The sequence below is a fragment of the Gymnoscopelus microlampas genome (genome assembly GCF_963454915.1).
Source record: "Gymnoscopelus microlampas genome assembly, chromosome: 17".
Classification (NCBI taxonomy): Eukaryota; Metazoa; Chordata; class Actinopteri; order Myctophiformes; family Myctophidae; genus Gymnoscopelus; species Gymnoscopelus microlampas.
In genome coordinates this window covers 12,490,127-12,509,498 of record NC_139954.1, presented here as the reverse complement: position 1 = coordinate 12,509,498, position 19,372 = coordinate 12,490,127, and the positions used below count along the sequence as shown (strand labels likewise).

At 40.9% G+C, this 19,372-nt stretch overlaps 1 protein-coding gene across 3 annotated transcripts; it reads right to left on the bottom strand.

The window, feature by feature from the left end:
- Nucleotides 1-245: 245 nt before the first annotated feature.
- Nucleotides 246-14,459, bottom strand: ska3 (spindle and kinetochore associated complex subunit 3). 3 transcript variants are annotated; one of them, XM_084085464.1, is made up of 11 exons: nucleotides 14,231-14,457; nucleotides 11,436-11,497; nucleotides 9,247-9,418; nucleotides 8,140-8,719; nucleotides 7,235-7,284; nucleotides 6,479-6,684; nucleotides 5,841-6,023; nucleotides 4,553-4,684; nucleotides 3,900-3,961; nucleotides 3,090-3,217; nucleotides 246-510 (listed from the first exon to the last, which is right to left on the bottom strand). In XM_084085464.1, the coding sequence occupies exons 1-11, from the start codon at nucleotides 14,343-14,345 to the stop codon at nucleotides 350-352; spliced, it is 1,851 nt and encodes a 616-aa protein (XP_083941590.1). In that variant the 5' UTR covers nucleotides 14,346-14,457; the 3' UTR covers nucleotides 246-349. The 3 variants fall into 3 exon arrangements, with proteins under 3 accessions (XP_083941590.1, XP_083941591.1, XP_083941592.1); XM_084085465.1 differs by having other exon boundaries at nucleotides 8,140-8,716; XM_084085466.1 differs by having other exon boundaries at nucleotides 384-510; nucleotides 3,072-3,217; nucleotides 14,231-14,459.
- Between the last annotated feature and the right edge of the window lie 4,913 nt (nucleotides 14,460-19,372).

The window sequence follows — 19,372 nt, the reverse complement described above, 5'->3', positions numbered from 1 at the left end:
TGAAAAAATGTAAAAACAAAGAAAAAAAATTAAAGCATAACTTTGAAGAAAGATTGTAAATAGTATTGTTACCGTTCCAAGTAAGCAAATAAGTTGCTGTTCAAGGGCACGGTTGATGGTTATATAATGGAATAATAAAAAGACAGGGACTGTACAGCTCACTTGTAACAAAGTCCGTGGTATAGGGTGGAAGTAAAAAAAGCAACAGAGGCACTCTGATGCAATTAAATCCTTTATTAAATAAGTATAACTTTTAAACATTGCAATTAAACATGCTAAACATCATTTATTGTCAACAAGAATGAATGAACAACACCACATAACAATCGTTCAAGACGCAGTCAGGTGTTCATTTGGTGATCAGCCTGTATTCCGAGTTCATCCCCACACCTCGGACCTGCCTGAGTCTGTTGAGCTCTGTGAGGCAGAGGAAGTAGACTGGAGCCTTGCTCACAGTGTCTAAACCTGCCATCCTCTTCAGGTCCGACATGCTGAACTCCTCATTTTCATCTGCAGAGGGCACCAAAGACCAACAATGACATGGATTATGATCAGACTGAATGGCTTGTGGAGAAAACTGTTGAGCACATACACAACGTCCTATCTCTCTCCACTGATAACGGTGCAACAAACTTATGTTGTTGCCGTCAGGCCTAAAGATATACAAGGAATGTGTGTATAGATCACGCAAACGTAGCGAAAACAGCTGATCTACAAGCTCATGGTGACACGCGGTTAGCTTGTAGGTCTGCTATTTTTGCAATCATTTGAAAAGGTTTTAAAATTAAAGTGGTTAAGTCGGTCTGAGTCCATTATTTGAAAACGTTTTAAAGTGAAAGTGGTTAGTCGGGAGCTTTTGACTATTAACTACATTGGAACACAGGTTATTTTTTCCTGACAGCGATACTATATAATATACAAGATGTATAACAATATGCAACTCATAATACAATCAAATCACAACTGATTTCAAACAAAGGTGTTAATAATTGGGCACATTAACATTATCATTTAAAATTTGTATCTATCCAAAAGTGATTTGTGTTTATAATATATTCGTTTGCTTACAAGTTAATGTTCTCAAAAAATAGCAACTTAATCAAATCTTTTTTTAAGTTTTTCAAATTTATTTCAAAATTTGGCACTTTTCTTTACAATATATTGGTCAAAAAAACGTCAGCCATCTGTGGTCTAAGACTTTCCAAAATGGGGATCAGCCCCAGACAAGACGAGTGCTGGACTCGTCTTTTGTCGTGACATTCTTGTTGTAAGCCAACTCCCGAGGTGAAATTGCGCCGTCACTTGAGATGATGTATCTTTTACAAAGTGACACGCCAGACAATGCACTGTATATTTCACTTCCAGCCCAGGTTCAAGCCAGGCCCAACTTCAAGGACTGCTGAATGACAAATGGCTGTCAAGTGTATTGCTCAAAGAATTGTCAACTGCATACTGCAGCGGTTCCCAACCTTTTCTGAGTCAGTGCCCATTGCCCACTTGAAAATCTTGAAAGTGTTCGCGGCCCACAGGTTTCCATTCATCAGTATTGCAATGAAAACTAATTGTTCAAAGAAAGAAAAAAAAACACCATGATAAAATCGTAATGTTTTGCCAATCATTTGGAAGCCCACTTGCAATATCCTCAGTGGGCCCAGGTCCACATTTTGGGAATCGTTGGCATACATTAAAGCGTTTGAATGTGGTTGATACAGTGTAACGCAGCCCTGGGTGTCAAATTACTCTTAGGTTAATCTTATGTTGCCACTTAAGCTGGATCCTTTTCAAGTAACGCATTGAATAAAACACATTGGAAAAGATACTATGTATTCAGCTTTCATGGTCCGTCTGACACATTTAGATTGCCAGCGTTGCCAGTGGACAGTGACAAATTGCCAATTACACACAGTATGCAGGGAGGACTGGACGAAACCATGCAAATGGGACAATAAACAGCATCCCTGTATGGGTCACAGATTAGAGCCTGGCACTAATGCTGCCATGGTTAGGGGTTCTTTTCCCAGTCAGACCCGTCCATACCAAAGCGCTTTGGACAAAAGCCACTTCACTTAATGGCATTACACGAATGTGTGTAATTTTGTGAGTGTGCAGCCAGCTGTTGCTGTAAAAGAGCATCTGTCCTTGGACAACATTCTCTTGATAAATGACTCATGTCCCTGGAGCCACTGTCCCCGTGTCTCCCTCTCACCAACTAATCGGTCTCTGTCTTACAGAGAATGGGGTGGCCTGTCTGTGGAAAATAGAAGATAGTGTAGTGGTTACACCCACCTAAAGCCTAGTTCAGACTGAAGATTCACAAGGAGAGGAAACCGGTTTAAGCCCGATTCATACTTGCGTTGTGAACTTGTAGGTCTGCTATTTTCGGCACGCCACACCATCATATGACGGAGCACACATTTAAGCATTACAGTGACAAATTGCAACGGTCTGAATTGCCCTGAAGACCCCCAGTCTCAGGACCCACACATACACCTTCCTCATCTATCAGCGAAATCAAGCAGAGCCTCCTGGTGATAGACTCCCCAGTCCCTGGAACCACATCCACCTAGTCTGGTATAGCCAGAAGATCAGAGATATCTGCCTACTGACGCATCTGGGGAAATCTAAATGCATTTAATGGACAGTAGAGTTGTTCCGATACCAGTATCGGAAAAGCTGCCGATACTGCCTAAAATGCAGGTATCGGCGAGAAAGACAGTCTTATGCTATTCCGATACCACATAATTTATCACATGACATTTCATTTAAAGTAATATTTTGATTGCTTCAGTTGATGTTGCACGACTGTTTTATACTCTTCCCATTTGCATTATAATTTTAATAACTTGTGTAGTTGCACATTAACAATTATTAATGGAGTTTTTATTTATTCCTAGATCAGTGGTTCTAAAATCTTTTTAATTTCAAGGACCCCCATAACTCTGAGAGTGTACAAATCGAACCAAATGGACCTGTAAGACACAAGTAATTCTCAGAGTTACAGACCCGTAAGGATCCATTGACACCCCCCCCCCCCCTGCCACAACCAATTTATTGGGCAGAAAACAGCTCACCATGCTCTTCCAACTAACCGTGTGAGTCTGCAGCAGCTTCGTTGAGCTTTTGAACGGCCTGGTTGAGGCTGGACAGAGGCATCTGACGAAGGTAGCCGGGCAGGCGCTGGAACTCAACCTGCGTCACCTCGAACATGACCTTGGATCTGGAACAACATTACAGACAAGCCCAAACACACACGTTTGTAATACTATACTTAGTTGTGAGGACATCAACATTTTTAGCACAGTCATTTTAAAAATACCATTTTTAACTCTGACCCTAAATCCTGAGTTGTACCGTGTCGCGCACCAAAAATAGCAATACCTAAAACCTCTAAATGTCATCCTAAACACAACCTGACCATTTTCCCAGCTGTAAGCTGAAAAGTCTAAAAATATGTCTAAACCATAAAAACAACCATTTGTCAAATTCTACAATACTTGAGGGGACATTTGGCCCTCACAAGTATAGCAAGACACACACAGATAGACCTGGTCTTCGTTAAATGAGATCAGGTCATAGAGATGTATTAAAGTTATGGCCTTAATTTCAGTATCTACAAAGAATAGTCATTTTATATACTGTACATGCATTTAATTAACCCAGATCAGCCCTGATTCGTGTTAACCCTTATTCCAATGCGGGGATTAACCACTCGTTTGTCGGCGTATGACAAACAGTGAAAATAGCTGATCTACAAGCTCACAGCGTGTCGCGATGCAATGTCTTGTGAGCTTGTAGAGTCGCCGTTTACGCGATATGTGAACACGTTTGAGAAATCAGCACAAAATGGGGATGCCAAGGTTAACGTGGTTTATCATTTGTAAAATGTTTGATCAGCTTACCGGTTTTCTTTTCCTGGAGGTCTGTGGTTTGGCAACACCGTTTTGGATTGTGCCAGCAGATGCTAAGGTATAAAAGACAGTGATAAAATGGATTAACTGAAGAAAAACAATGTGACAAAGAACAACAATCTGATGCTTCCATAGTTTTATCTGTGCAATGCCTTTCTGTAGAAAACACCATATAATTTACAACACCCACTAAATTCAGGTAATTGGAACATTTCTTTTTATTCCCCCAATATGGATTAACTTATGAATAGCTTTAGACAGGAGTTGTTTTCTTGCATAAAATCTGTACTTTTTCATAGGTTAATATGCAGGTAACTATATCGGAACAAGGCCACTGCAAAGTCTTGCTAAGAAAAACTGCTGAACTCAGCACACCGTTAAACCTTTTCACGTTTTTAGAGTCAGGTGCTTGATCCAAAAAAAGAACACGGTAGTGGATGGCAGTATAGATGGAACCCTTAAGTTTGCACACAAATCATTTGCAAAGGCAGACTCTATAAAAAGAATGGTGCAACGTTTGCAACGCACATGAGCAGGAGGAGACTGTGGTTCAAATCTGGGGGTAGAACAGGAAAGTTACATGCAAGAATGAATCACCAAGGTTCATGATTGCATAAAATGATGTGGCCAAATGGCAGACTTACCTGAATGTTGGTCAGTGTTTCAGAGCTGAGGTCTGGCATCTTTGGGCTCATGCCGCTCATCATGGGATCGTCCAGCTTCAGACTGGCAACACTGGGCAGCACCGGCTCCGTTTGCCCAGTTACAACACCCCTCTACAGGGACGGAAGGAGGAAAGGTAGGAGAGAAGGATGAAGGGAAGAATGACAAATGAACAAAGAAACAAAGTCAAAAATGGGTGGCATTTCAGAAAAGAAAATGGTCCAACAATTTCTTGGGTGGCAAAATGTTCCCTTTTACAACTCAAGTGGTTGAAAGCGTTCATATTGCATTGACATTCACTATTATATTATGGGGCAAACATTAACTTAGTCTTCTGATACAAGCATTTTACTGTGGTGGAACCAGTATTTATAATTAAGATTAATTAAAAAAGATCAAATCTCAGGATCCACACAGGAACAGTGTGGCTATAATGTGAACCTCATACTTCATGACTAACTTGGGACAACATTTGTCTATGATGACATATCTATGACTCCAAATTTAGGCACGGTTTCAGCCCAATGAGAGCCCTGTTGACTTCCATTATCAAATTAAAGTTAGATATTTCAGAAAGTATAAAACATGATTTATTTTTATGGAGGCACTTCCATGGCCTACTGGCAGTGTGCACAAGCATTTGGCACGGATCGGTCCAGTGGCTTGCAAGATTAGCTCCGGACACAGACAGACACTCATAGATGGCTAGTCTCCTGTAGAGCCTTGCTGTGGGAAGAGTTTACAAATACACTTATCCTTCTATCTATATTAAAACTGCCTTGTGGGTGGACGTTGGGTGGCGATGAACGGCGGTGTCATAAAAACACCATGCCTATTTACAGTGGTGCAAAGGCGATACGGACAAAATCAATCATCACAATTCTTTTAGCAAAATACGTTGATAATCTATTGTGACGATAATACTTTTTTTTTATAGCGGAAAACTACAAACTCACAATGCATCTCGTCTTTCAAACATTTTTGAAACACTTGCAATATCAAGATATTACCATATCCAAAATCCCATACCATATCTAGTCTCATATCACGATATTGATACATCGATATATTGCCCAGCCGTAGTTGGTCTAGTAGTGGGTACTACTCAGCACCCAGCTGTTGAAAGCCATGTGTCATGTCCAAGTCGGACAGAGACTCTAGTCTACCTGCTTGTAACCAGTCGTTGTTACTCTGCCTATAGCCTGACCTCTACTTGGTTGCTTGCAGATGTACAAGCTACATAGGGGTTACGATGTGATGCGTTCTTACTGTGGCTGCAGGCCGTGGACTGCGCCGCAAACCAAAATCCCACTCCGGCGTCTCGGGCGTGTGTACGACATCGTCAAGCGCCATTTCTGGAACGTCGTACTCCCAGGGCCTCTGGCCAGGCTTTGTGCGGTTGGCAGGCGTGGGAAGATCCGGGATGCTGGTGGCCCCTGTATGTTTCTCACCCTGGGAACCAAAGTACAACGGGTCATTCAAACAAAAAGGATTTTACAGTGTATACTGGGCTCCAGTATAGTGTAGTTAAGTGATTTGCAATCTTTTTAATTTGAAGGACCGCCAGTTCGAAATGCATAAGTCCACGGAACCCCCCCCCCCTCCCCATTTGATACAATTAGTTTTTGCTCTGGGACCCCAATCTACACTGTAAAATCCTCAAGAACTATGAGTGTACAAAACAGAACCAAATGGTCATACACTCCAGAGTTACAGACCAGTAAGGGTCCATTTTGACCCCTGGTGGTCCCCAAACCCAACATTGACAACCAGTGGGCTTACAGACACATGCACACGCTTTATGTGCTCGTCTAATTCTTATGGTTCTCATTGTTCTGTAAAGCACTTTGTAACCTTGTTTGGAAAAGCTCTATACAAATCCATTAACGTCATCATTTACTGTATACCATTTTGCGGCCGAGCGCTCTGTTGAGGTAGGCCGATTCAAACTGAGGGACCTCAGGAGACTTCAGGGGCATGGTCAGGGGCTGCTTATTCAGGAAAGGGGTCTCCTCCGGTGGAGGTGAAGAGGCGAGTCCATACACTCTTTTGTTCCGGATACGTGGGAGAGAATATACTTGGTGGGGCGGGGTAGGAGATGGAAACATTCGATCTAGGGGAGAGAACAAAAAAATATATAATACAAGAGCAAGTTCAACACTGTCTGTCCCAAATGGTAAATATGCATTAGTTTGCATTAGTGCCTCATGACGTGTTAACTATCTAGTACATGGGTTACAATGACACGCGAATGACGCCAGTGGCATACGTATCGATACAAGAGGCTTGACAATCAGTTCAGAATTGTGAAAAACAATATTGTTATACTCATCTCTAACACTCTTTGTACAGCCAAGTTTGCATGGAGACATGAATAAATGCTCACAATAGACGAAATACAACAAGAATATTATATTATTATTACTTGAATTAATATTGTTCACTCAATTGCAATCAGATCCTGAACAGAATTATAAATTCAATAGTATTCTTTATGCCAACCAAAATAACCTGTCAAAATGGCTGCTGTGAAAAGAGTAGTGTCAAATTGCCTAAAAATGGTCCAAAGTCTAGAAGTACAGAAAGAGATGTGGACCCCAGGAAGAGTAGCTGCTACTTTGGTGGCAGCTAATAGGGATCCAATGTAAATCTCAATGTCATACCAGGTGAAGCCAAGTCATCAGTCCCAGGGTGGTGTGCAGATACAGTTGAGCTGCACATGACAGAAGAACTCATTTTACATCCTTTTTTCGACACAATAATATGGCAATGAAAAAAAGCATTCACATGCAACAAAGAATCAATTTGGCCTAATGTCCCTTTCACACAGAAAGTCGCCCTTACATCTGCCAGCCCTACATGATTAATGGGCACAATTAAAATATTAAGCAAAATAATCTGCCAGCCCTGGCTCTAGTGCATCAAGAAACAGACTTTAACCATAAGAATATGAGATTTTATTTATATATTTATATATATATATATGTATATATATATATATATATATATATATATATATATATATATATAGAAGGAAAGAGGGAGAAGTGACAAAGAAAGTAGAGGGAAGGGAAGCAAAAACAACTGTCCTTATATTTGCGGCTGAGATAATTTTTTACTGCATAGAGGATAAAGAAATGAAAACTTAGCTTGAAATGTGTTTAGTGAAGCACAAATATGCCTCAGTAGACCATTTTTAAAACACATTTTGTGTTTCTTTGTCATCATTTACACATCATTATTTGACACGCAAGGTTAAAGTTATACATTTAGTCTTAATCTCAGTGGACCTTATACTGTCGTACTTTGTTGATATCTTCAGAATCAGTTTTATTGTCACTTCCATAATACACACTAGGCAGCAAAATAAGCGCAACTCATTGTCACATCTTGTCATTGAACTCTAGGGGCAACTCCTGGTTATTAAAAAAAAGTAATTAACAATAGCTCAATAATGTTTTCATGCAGCTCAAGTACTGCACCCCAAATTTGAGAAAATATCCCAGTTAGTATTTTAGAGATATGGCGGGGTCACATTTCCTTAGATTTCCTCCACTGACAAGCTTACCTCTGAGCAGCCAGAAGCTCAACCCCTTTCCTCTGCAGATCCATGGTGAAGTCATTGTTCAGACACATGGTGTGTTCATACGCGCCGAAGTACGGTGCCTGGGGCGAGTGCAGCTCGTCGTCCATCTGCAGCGTGCACTTGGGCGTCTTGGGTGTGGCACTGGGCATGTACATGGAGAGTGGAGAGAACGGTAAGGGGGCGGTGACGTCGGGCCCCTGAAGTCTCTTCCTGAGGTCCAGCTCCGACAGGCCAAAGTCGGAGAACTGAGGGGTGCGCAAATACCCAGAGGAGGCGGCGGCTGCGGCTCCGCCCCGGTCGGCTCCACGAAGCTCCGCTTCGACTGAATTGTCTGCAGCGCCTTCAACCATCCTCCTCCTCAGGTTGGCCTCCGACAGGCCGAAGTCAGAGAACTGAGGGGTGCGCTGGAGGTCTGCCGTGCAGGCTGCAGGGTGAGGGTCCGGAGCGGGTGGGTCCTCTCCAACCTTCTGTGCATCTTCAGCTCCTCGGCCTGCTTCCTCATCATCCACCTCCTGCTCTGTTCCTCCTTTATTTGTGGCGCCTGACTTCTGATCACAGGCTTCTACAACAAGGGGTGGGGGGTACAATACAGTTGAATCCTTCCCTACAGTAAAAAGGCTTAATGTTTGATAACAAGCAGTGCCACATATACCACACTAGGAAAAAGGTTTTGCAGTAAAAATGACTGTCCATCTCATTTTCTTGGTGCAGATCTCCCTCTTTAACCACTTAACCCATTTAGACCTGAGGCCGATTCTAAAAACGGCTTCTAAATCCTGACCCAAGTTTTCTGAAAAACTTGATATGTATTGAAAAATTACAAAAAAATGTATGTTGCATAGCAACAGGAACCCCAAAAGGGGTTCCCATCTTGAAAGGTATAGTGACAAATAGTGGTTCAGCCCCATTTAAAAAAAATCTACTCTACAAGCTCACAATTCAGTTAGTAGATTTGCCTTCTTTTTTTTTCATTACTTTGCCTATAATGGCATGTCCAAAATTGGGACACAAGAAAGTTGTCTGTGACATGACATCTCTGCATACTTCACCTTCACCAAGAAATCCCACCAGCTACCCTCCTTTACTTACTTAGTGTTTTCTGCCGGTTTTGGGGAGCCTGGTAGCCGTACTTCTCACTATGTTTTCTAATCGTATCCATGTCTTCGCCAACTTTCCGTTTCATCACCATGCATGCATCAAGGAACCGGTCCACTTCCGTCACCCGCTGCCTCTGTTGCTTCAGGTCAGCCTGCACCTGAGACTGTATGAAAACATGTGATCATGGCACTGTGGTTCACTTACTGTAATGCAATTCATGTTGGAACAGTTGAACGTTAAACACTTAGTTGACCAGGGTCACCCAGGGCTGTATCAAGAAAGACGTACGTCACACCGTTTGCCATAGAATAGGGTCGCTAGCGTTCACCGTTCAACTGGTTAAAGTCTGTTTCTTGACGCACTAGAGGCAGGGCTGGCAGATTATTTTGCTTAATATTTTAATTGTGCCCATTAATCATGTAGGCCTGTCAGATTTTGCTTAATATTTTAATTGTGCCCATAAATCATGATTGTCACCAAACTAATTAAGATTATAATCTTCTTGCTCGTTGTGTTTATGGGTTATGCATTTCTTTGGTAGTATGTAATGACTTTATTGAGCCTGATGGATGGAGAGATAAGCCCAGAATGGCTGGTAAAAAACATGATAATAATGGATTATTAGAAGCCATTGGTGATATTCCATACAATCCATGTATAGGGCATAGCAGTGGTGGCCATTTTGTGGTTCCACAAAAAAAAAAGACTATTTATAAGACTATATATTTAGATCAATTATTTTAAACCTAGAATCAAGCCATCCAGGCTCCTGGTGAATCGTGAGAAACATTTAATACATACCGTTTGTTTTGCGGTTTTCAAAAAACGAAACAAACAAATATGCACAAAATCAAATGTGTTATGGTCATGGTTCACCAGGAGCCTCGATGGCTTGATTCTAAGCTTAAAATAATTGATATACATATTTTTGGAAATCTCTATGGGAAAAATGAATGGCCTTTTTTTGAGGGAAACCACAAAATGGCCACCACTGCTATGCCCTATTCCATGATTCCATCATGTAATTTATGAAATATCAGCTATTTTAGGGACTTGGCTGTACAGTGTTGGTAAGGTGCAACAGATAACCAAATAAGATATCTGGATGAATTCCCAAGTTTCACTTTTACACAATAAAACTTTTTCTCAATTCCTCCAGATTGACATGAAACAGTAGGGTAGACACATTGATCCCATGAAGGAAATTCAGTTGCTATACTGCATCACCATTGATTGATTGATTGAATACTTTATTTAGAAAGACATGGAAACAGTACATGGAAGTACAATTCACAATACAAGGTCCTCTAAACTGGATCGCTCAAAAAAGCAGTGGCTTATTTAAAATGAGATCCCCATGCACTCAAATCATGATGAAATGCTACAGTAAGCTAAATACCACAGTAAGAAACGGGACAGATAAGAAAAAGATACTAAGCAAAGACTAAGCTTCAGGAGTACACATAATAAAAACAAGAGTAAACAACAAACGAGTAGTAACGTATAGTAGTAGCAATAGGATTCAAAATACCAAAAAGAAGATTTAAAGTCTGGTCTGGCCGTTTGCACTTGGACGGTCCGAGATCTGCATAATGTATTAGCCATTAGCAAATGACTTAATTACTAATGAATTGCCAATTAAGGTTCTGTTCCATGACTCCCTTTGACCTGAATTAACACAATCTTAATTAATTAGTATCATTAGTAAAACACTTGCATTTATCCTATTTAAGGTCAAAATGGCTGCTGTGAGGTTAAAGGGGGAGAATGACAGCCAAGACTGATTTTGTAGTCCACCCACATTTTACACCCACATGAAACATCATTCTGAAGCACACCAACAAGAGTGCTAAAATATGTTTCTAAAAGTAATGCGTGGAGTGGGCCATTTTCGCTACTCTTCATGAGCATGGCTTAAGTGGTTAACGTGTCTGAAGTGTGGAAGGTTTAAGCTTTGTCAGATGTAAGAAGGAAAAGGTTGGGAACACAGCCTGAGGTAGTCTCAGGGGCCCATATACTCTGGGCCCTAACCTGCCTATGTGTTCCAGTTCCAATCATGTCTGCCCATTTATTTGTGTCATCACCAAGTTACAATTTCATTTGTTTATCCTGTATGAGTTCTGAGCTGGAGGGAGAGAGAGACCCTGTCACTGAACAAATTGTATGAAGTAGTTACCAACCTTAAATTCCTTAACTTCAGAGCTCAGCTCATAACACGCCCGCGTGGCTCTCTCTGTCTTTTCTGGGGGAAAAATACAAAAATACATTTAAGTTTAATCAGTGGTTCTGAAACGTTTTCATGTAAAGGACCCCCAAACTGATATGTAATGTATATGGCTATGTTATGTTTGTGCCATGGCCCCCGATAAAAGATTTGTGTTCATTCTAATTTTTTCAAGATTCTTTTGAAAATAGATCTACAAGCGAGCTTTTTATAAGTAGATACTCGGTTTAAAAGGTGTTAAGTAGTTTTCCTGGGGCCCCCTGGAACCACCTCAGGGATCGCTAGGGGGACCCCGGATCCCACATTGAGAACCACTGAATTAAAGTAGGGTACGTGATATTTTTGTGTTAAAACAAAAGTTGTTTGTTAAAAGGTTAAATAACCATATATCGAGAGTAATCATTGCTATAGTGCTTTTGTTCAGTAGCATCTTCAGGTGGGTGGCAAATCTTTAGCCAAGCAGGAGAAAGTAGGACTCATTTTTCAGCTTCAATTTGATAGTGTTCCAGTTCCAATTATGTCTGCTCATTTATTTGTGTCATCACTTCCAATTTCACTTGTTCATCCTGTATCCTGTCGTGTGAGATCTCTACTGATTGGAAAATGCATTTTCTGTTTAATCAAGAGCTGGAGGGGGCGGGGGAGACCCCCCGTTACTGAACAAATGTTATACTAGTCTTGGATCAAGACCATCTTAGATGTATTTTATCAAGTCTGACTTTTACTTTCGCATCTATGCAAATGTCAAAAACGATAAAATACATCTATGATGGATAGTCTTGATCCAAGGCTTACTATACCAATGAGTACTATAAGAATATAAAAGCAATTTAACACATATTCTAACAAAACAATATCACTTACCCGGCCTTTAAATAACAGTTTGTGAATAAAACAAATGTTCCTTCCATTCATCATGTTCAGTGGTGTAAAGTAACAAAGTACATTTACTCAAGTACTGTACTTGAGTACAATTTTGAGGTACTTTTACTTTACTGGAGTATTTCCAATACTTTTACTCCACTACATCTCAGGGGCAAATATTGTACTTTTACTCCACTACAATTATTTGAAAACTTTAGTTACTGGTTACTTTGCAAATATAAATTATTACAATGTAAAACATACAATATTAAAACACTTTAGCCGTATTTTATACCTAGGCTATTGGTGACGCCTTGTGAGCGTGTAGATCTGCTATTTTAAAACATTTACTTTTGGTACTTTAAAGGACGACTTCACCACTTTTCAACATATCTTCATATAATAGGTCCCAGTGATGTTGCTAGGTTTTCAATGTAATGGGTCCTGGGATGCAAGGGTGGTCTTTTAGATGGGTCCCAGGGACATTTTATGGGTCCCACAAAAATGCACAGCGTTTAACTCGTGTTTCATCTTATATGGTTATATTCATGTACATGTATCTGAAAGAAAAGTACACAATTCCAAATCCGACAACTAGTACTTGTAGTACTTGATTTTTTTTTTTACATTAACCACTTGAATCCTAGTATCCCTTTTCTGAGGAGAACTTTAGCCAAAAATAGCAGATCTACAAGCTCACACTTGTGAGCTTGTAGATCGGCTATTTTTGGAGTTATAGGTGTGTAAAGGGAAAAAAGAGCAGCAAAAGTTTATCTGAAACACAATTTTATACAATATAGAGGGGGTCCCTGCTTCATCTCTCTCTCAACTAGGGGGTCCTTGGCCTGAAAACACTGAAGACCCCTGCTCTACAGGGAATTATTTGATATCTGGCTGCACGGAAAGACACAAGAATCACAGCTGCCATTAATTAGTGCTGTTCAATGTTGATTGCCTAGTGGTCAAATTGGGGTCAACGAGCCATCGTTAACTTGCTTTGAAGTTGAGCTGTAAGTTGCGCAGCACTCTGACTCTCTCCCTCTAGCAGCACTCGCACTGCCCTGAGACAGAGAGAGAATACTTCTCCATACGGCGGTGTTTTACCGAGATTTTTCTTGTTTTCTGCACTATGCCTTGTAATCCGCGGACGGCTTTGAAATCCACGGATGGCCTTCAAATCCGCGGTAATTTCCGCTAAATTGTAGTGCGTCCCATGGACGCAAGACGGTGCCATAAATGCGTCCTTTTTCAATATGGTGCGTCAGAGACGCAGGACGCAGGCCTATGAGCATCTCTGAGGTCCTCACTAATGCTCATGATAAAATGGTACAATTTTTTTCTAATCAGTCTGTGTCTCAGAGGAGGGCTGTAGACAGTTCAGAAACCCGTCTACCAGTGACATCAACGATGGGAAATCCAAGCTAATAGAAACTACAGGCTTTCTATTCCTGGAAAGTTGCAATGCAATAATAGATCCCATTGTTCTCGCCTTAATAAAAATCTGAATTTAAAAATTGTTATCTTTTTGGGGGGGGAAATCCTGCCTAACGATGATGTCACTGGTAGACGGGTTTCTGGACTGTCCACAGCCCTCCTATGAGACACAGACCAAGTAGAAAAAAATTGTATCATTTTATCATGAGCATTAGTGAGGACCTATTATATGAAGATATGTTGAAAAGTGGTGAAGTTGTCCTTTAAGTACATTTGGAGTTGGATACCAATACTTTTGTACTTTTATCTCAAGTACATTTTGAATTCCGACATTTCACTTGTAACAGGGTACTTCTACATTGCACGTATTGATACTTTTACTTAAGTAAAACATGCGAGTACTTTTCCCACCACTGATCATGTTCATGTTGTTGTTTATACCATGTCACTCACCGTCGTCATCCTCGTCGTTGCGGGTGTCATAAGCTCTCTGAAGCTCTGCGCTTTGTGTCTCCAGGTTGACAGCAACCTTTCGGAGTTTAGCGAAGAAGCGAGACGTGGGGTCCATCTTTGCGTCAAACAAATACAGTCAAAATGTCAACTAAATGTTTCGTTTTCAATTCACTCCTGCTACAGCATCTGTCTGACAGTCTGGGGGAGAAAAAACGCTGATTATTTTGAATGAGGCGCCGCGCCTTGGTTTAATACATCCGGGTCAGTGTTGCCAGATTCTGCGAGAGAAATAAGCAACCAATTATATGAAAACACAAGCCCAAAAGACAAAAGAAAACATAAGCGCTGCTATTTGAAAATAGCAGATCCACAAGCTCACAACACGTCGCGATGTGACGCGTTGTGAGCTTGTAAATCTGCTATTTTCTGTTTCTTTATCTTTCGCATTTTAATATTTTCATTATTATGGGGGGTCTCACTGGCACAAAATATGTTATATTAATTTGGGGGTCATCGGTCCTTGACATGAAAATGTTTGAGAACCACTGGTTAAACAACATTAGGAAACAAAGAATCCCGAATAAGCAAATACACTTTAGAAACAAGCCCCAAAAAACTGCAAACCCGCAACTACTCAATATTTACAAGCAACTTTACAGAAAAATAAGCCCAAGGTCGCTTATAATAAGCGGACATGGCAACACTGGTCACTGTAAACCCGAAGTATACTTCGTTGCACAACGGTGCCGCGTGCCAAAATATCCGACCTACAAGCCCACAACTTGCCACCAATGTGACGCATTTTGGGCTTATAGGTCTGCTGTTTTCGTAAATCTGGGTTTAACGGAAAGACAGTTCGTATTCCTTTGACTGACTAGGTTATGCTGCCGCCTAGCGCATTGGAGGCCAATTGCAAGAGAGGACAAACTGATTTAAAAAAAATGTATTGAATATTTTATTAACATAGTTTGCAAATAGTACAGTGGTGCGATTTTACAATGATGCTAAAAAGGAGACCTCGTATGAGCCCTTTGGGCTTCTTGCCTCCTCCTGGCACTTTTCCTTTTTATATTTTGTATACTGTTTTTTATATTGCTTTTACAATTTGTGCTAAGTAAATCAATCAAATCAAATCAAATCACAGACTAGTGAACCAGTCAACAATAAGTTATTTCAAACTTATTTCAGTGTTCGGAAGAAAGTCTCCACCTACACATTTCTTTATTTTCATAAACTTTGTTTAGGGGTTTTATTGTTAAGTTTAGTCACATGAGGAGGCGGTGGTCTGTGGAGACATCTTATCAGATGTTGATTATTTTGGAGAGTGAATAAATACTGAGGGAAGCATGAAGGTCAACACACACACACACACCTGTCCTGAACAGAAGCTACAGAACAACTGAGAACTTTACCAGAGGGCTCCACATTCACCCAGAAAATAGGTAGGCCCATGCATGTGCCATATTCTGACTAGATTATACCTTTACAGTGTTACTATGAATACATACAGTATATTGTATGTCAAGCTTTCCGCCCGACAGTAAATATATAATATATGATTATTTGTATTTTTCTTATAAATTGCTGTTTGTTTTTTAAAAGAGCTCTACTCATAGTTACTCAGTGCTCCAGCCATGGCCATGTTTGGAAAGGTTCTGGAGCCAGTGGGCTACATGCAGACCATGAGGTGAGCTCTTCTCTTTTGTAAATTCTAACTAAGACAGATTGAACATAACAAAAACACCGAAAGAATGTTGTTCGTATGTAGGCTACTATACCACTGTTTCTCAACTGGTGGTCCATGGCATAATTACAGGTGGTCCATGGAGAAATGTTTTAAAAATGTTTAATATACATTATTATGCAGCATATTGTACTTTTGTCAAATATTATAACAAATATTTTAAAATAATATTTCACAAGTCCATCAAATCTTTGATATAATATAATATAATAGTGTCGGGGGGAGCTTGAAATGAAATAATGACTATTAAAGGAGTAGTTCACCCAAAAAATTACTTATTTTCTATCAATTACACACCCCATGAAGCCTTGAATTCATGGAGATTTTTTTGTTTTTGTCACATTTCTAGGACAATAATATGATGACCGGGTCATCGGTCAGTAGGAGACTCTGCAAGTCATTAAATTATTGGCTTCGGAATGCGACAAAAGCTAAAACATCTCCATGAATTCAAGGCTTCATGGGCTTCATGTAATTGATAGAAAATAAGTCATTTTTTGGGTGAACTAGCCTACTCCTTTAAGAGCTTGATATACTTTGCACTGCAGCACATGATTGTGTATGCGTAGATGTGTGACCAGCACCCAACTAGTGTAAGTCTGGCTTTAAGATCATTAAGGGTTTACATATATTTTTTTTTAAATGAAGTAACATAGAAATGGCTGTGTTATGCATTCTTCATTCTACTGATTATATATGTTTAAGGGCTCCTAAAACATTGTTATTAGAACAATTCATATTCATTGAAGGTTGACATTGGTTTCGGCATGGTAGAATGGGAAGGTCCTTGAGAATTGTTCAAAATATGCTAGTGGACCAGAACTCAAAAAAGGTTGAGAACCACTCTAAACAAATGCCATGTACACATTGAAATGTGGACATGGGATAGTGAGGAACAATAACAACTAAAAGGACTTTTTTTATTTTAGAATTAGCGTGTTGTCACCAGGACTCTAAGCCTAGAGTCTACAAGGGCAGCAAGGTTATTGACCTGGACCTTGTGAAAGTATGTAAAAAAATTGTAAAAGATAGCAATCAAATGAAATTGCAATGTTACTGTAAACTACCACAAAGTAAATACTGCAAAGTAAAAGTGTAAACTAAATGCTGTAAAGTTAAACATCACGTTGCTGTAGTAGAATAAAGTGACAAGGATCTTCTTTGGTTCCGTTGAGGGTCCTGGTTCAGGGGATCTGCTCGTACATGGGAGGCACCGCCACGGCCGAGGACACAGAGCTGGTGAAGAAGAATTTGGACCACATTGACCAGGAGCTGGGCATATCGGGGCAGGGCCTCATGAACGACCCAGAAGTCCATCAGCTGGAGGACGACCTGGCCGTGGTGTACTACCAGCTGGGCACTGCGGTAAGGCCGCAGGGGGGCGGTTGGCGGTTGGCATGAGGCATGCCAACAGCGCATAGGGGGAAGGTGCCCTCCAACAAGGACTTCTAGATTAGATTAGGTTGAGTTTATGAAGGCCTTTTGACTGACAGCATGGAGCATGCAGCCTGTTCAAACTGAGTCAATTTGATAAAGATATTTGAACATTTCTCAGATGTCATTTAAATGTTACATTTCATTTGCCTTGTTTTGTGACGCTGATTTAAAATATTTGACAGATCACTTTTTTTTAATAGTATCGACAATAATAATGCTGCCTCTAAGAGCTCTAATGCCATGCTATTTTCATACTGTAAGCTGTCGGTTGAGAGTGTACAAACGGACCCGAAAGGGGCAAACTAATACTCTGAATCTTGTGTATTCATTTGTCCTGTGGACACATGTTTATGTGTCAATGTGACCCTTCTATTATGGGAGACTCTCCAGGACACAAAGCACCCAGAACACTACTGTAGGACATCAAGCCACGACAACTACAGGAAAACTGCACGCACAAATAGTATATGTACTAGGTATATAGAGATAGATGTTTGGAAAATATCAATGGCCCATTTAATATTAAGAAAGATTTAAAAAAAAAAGGTGTCATGACATTTTAATCATCTTTTCTCAGTCAGCATGTCAATGGTAGCAGTGGGTGATGCTGTCCTTGAGCATTAATGACAAAGATCAACTGTCCAGTGTAGCATAAGTGCAGGTGTGGATGGGGGGCGCGCTGGTCCTGCGGTCCAGAATAGTTTGAGAGCAACTGAACTAAACTAATATTTAGTAGAAGTGTGACCTGTACACATGCTTACAGCTGTGCTGTTAACCAATTAAGTCCTATTTTACACTTTAAAAAATGTCATTCCAACAGTCCAGTCTTATGCAGCGTGTCGTCAGATTGGCTATTTTCACTATTTTGTTCTTATTGTTTTATATGATAATAATAAAAAAGGAATGGTTTTGGACATACAAGATTTCCAACTGACAACAACGATATGTATATGTATTATGCACCTCAGGTTAGGGCCCAGCCGGAGTTTGCCAAGCGGGAGAAGGAGGTGTTCTTACAGTACGTCCAGGACTACCGTCTGGAGAGGCAGCTGACGGCGCTCTACAACCGCCTGATGGGCGTGTCCACCCTGACGGACCAGCCCACGCTGCTGGAGGTGCTGGTGCAGAGCCGCAAGCCCAGGCGCTGGGAGATGAAGGAGTTCTGTGTGAAGGTGGGTGGAGGGAGGGAGGGTTTGCTGGAGTGGACAGGCGGCAAAAGCCTTTCTGTCTGTCTGTCTGTCTGTCTGTCTGTCTGTCTGTCTGTCTGTCTGCCTGCCTGCCTGCCTGCCTGCCTGCCTGCCTGCCTGCCTGCCTGCCTGCCTGCCTGCCTGTCTGTCTGTATGTCTGTCTGTCTGTCTGTCTGTCTGTCTGTCTGTCTGTCTGTCTGTCTGCCTGCCTGCCTGCCTGCCTGCCTGCCTGCCTGCCTGCCTGCCTGTCTGTCTGTCTGTCTGTCTGTCTGCACCCAGTCAACAGACAAGGCTCCTTGCTAAATATTGTTGAAGTGATGATATGATGAATGCAATGCATGTTAATTATATATTGCAGTGTGTATATGATGATATTTGGTATTCCACGCACGCACGCGCACACACACACACACACACACACACACACACACACACACACACACACACACACACACACACACACACCAAATGATTTCTCTACTGTACGTGTGCTTTGTGTACACAAAGGCAGACATGTATTCATACAGTACACAACAGATAGATGACAGGTAGAGGTGTAGACAAGCACCATTGTAAAAAATAATCAGTGGACTCAAGTATTCAAACATACAAATTACCAAGTACATTTTCTTTTCGTCGAAGGTACAATATTTCTTCTGTATTTGAAATGTAGCGGCGTAATCAATTCATGAGCTAATACTCATAGTTACTGTCCTCCTCCACCACTGGCTACCTTCAATTAGGAGGCTAGAATTACATGAACATCATGCCAGA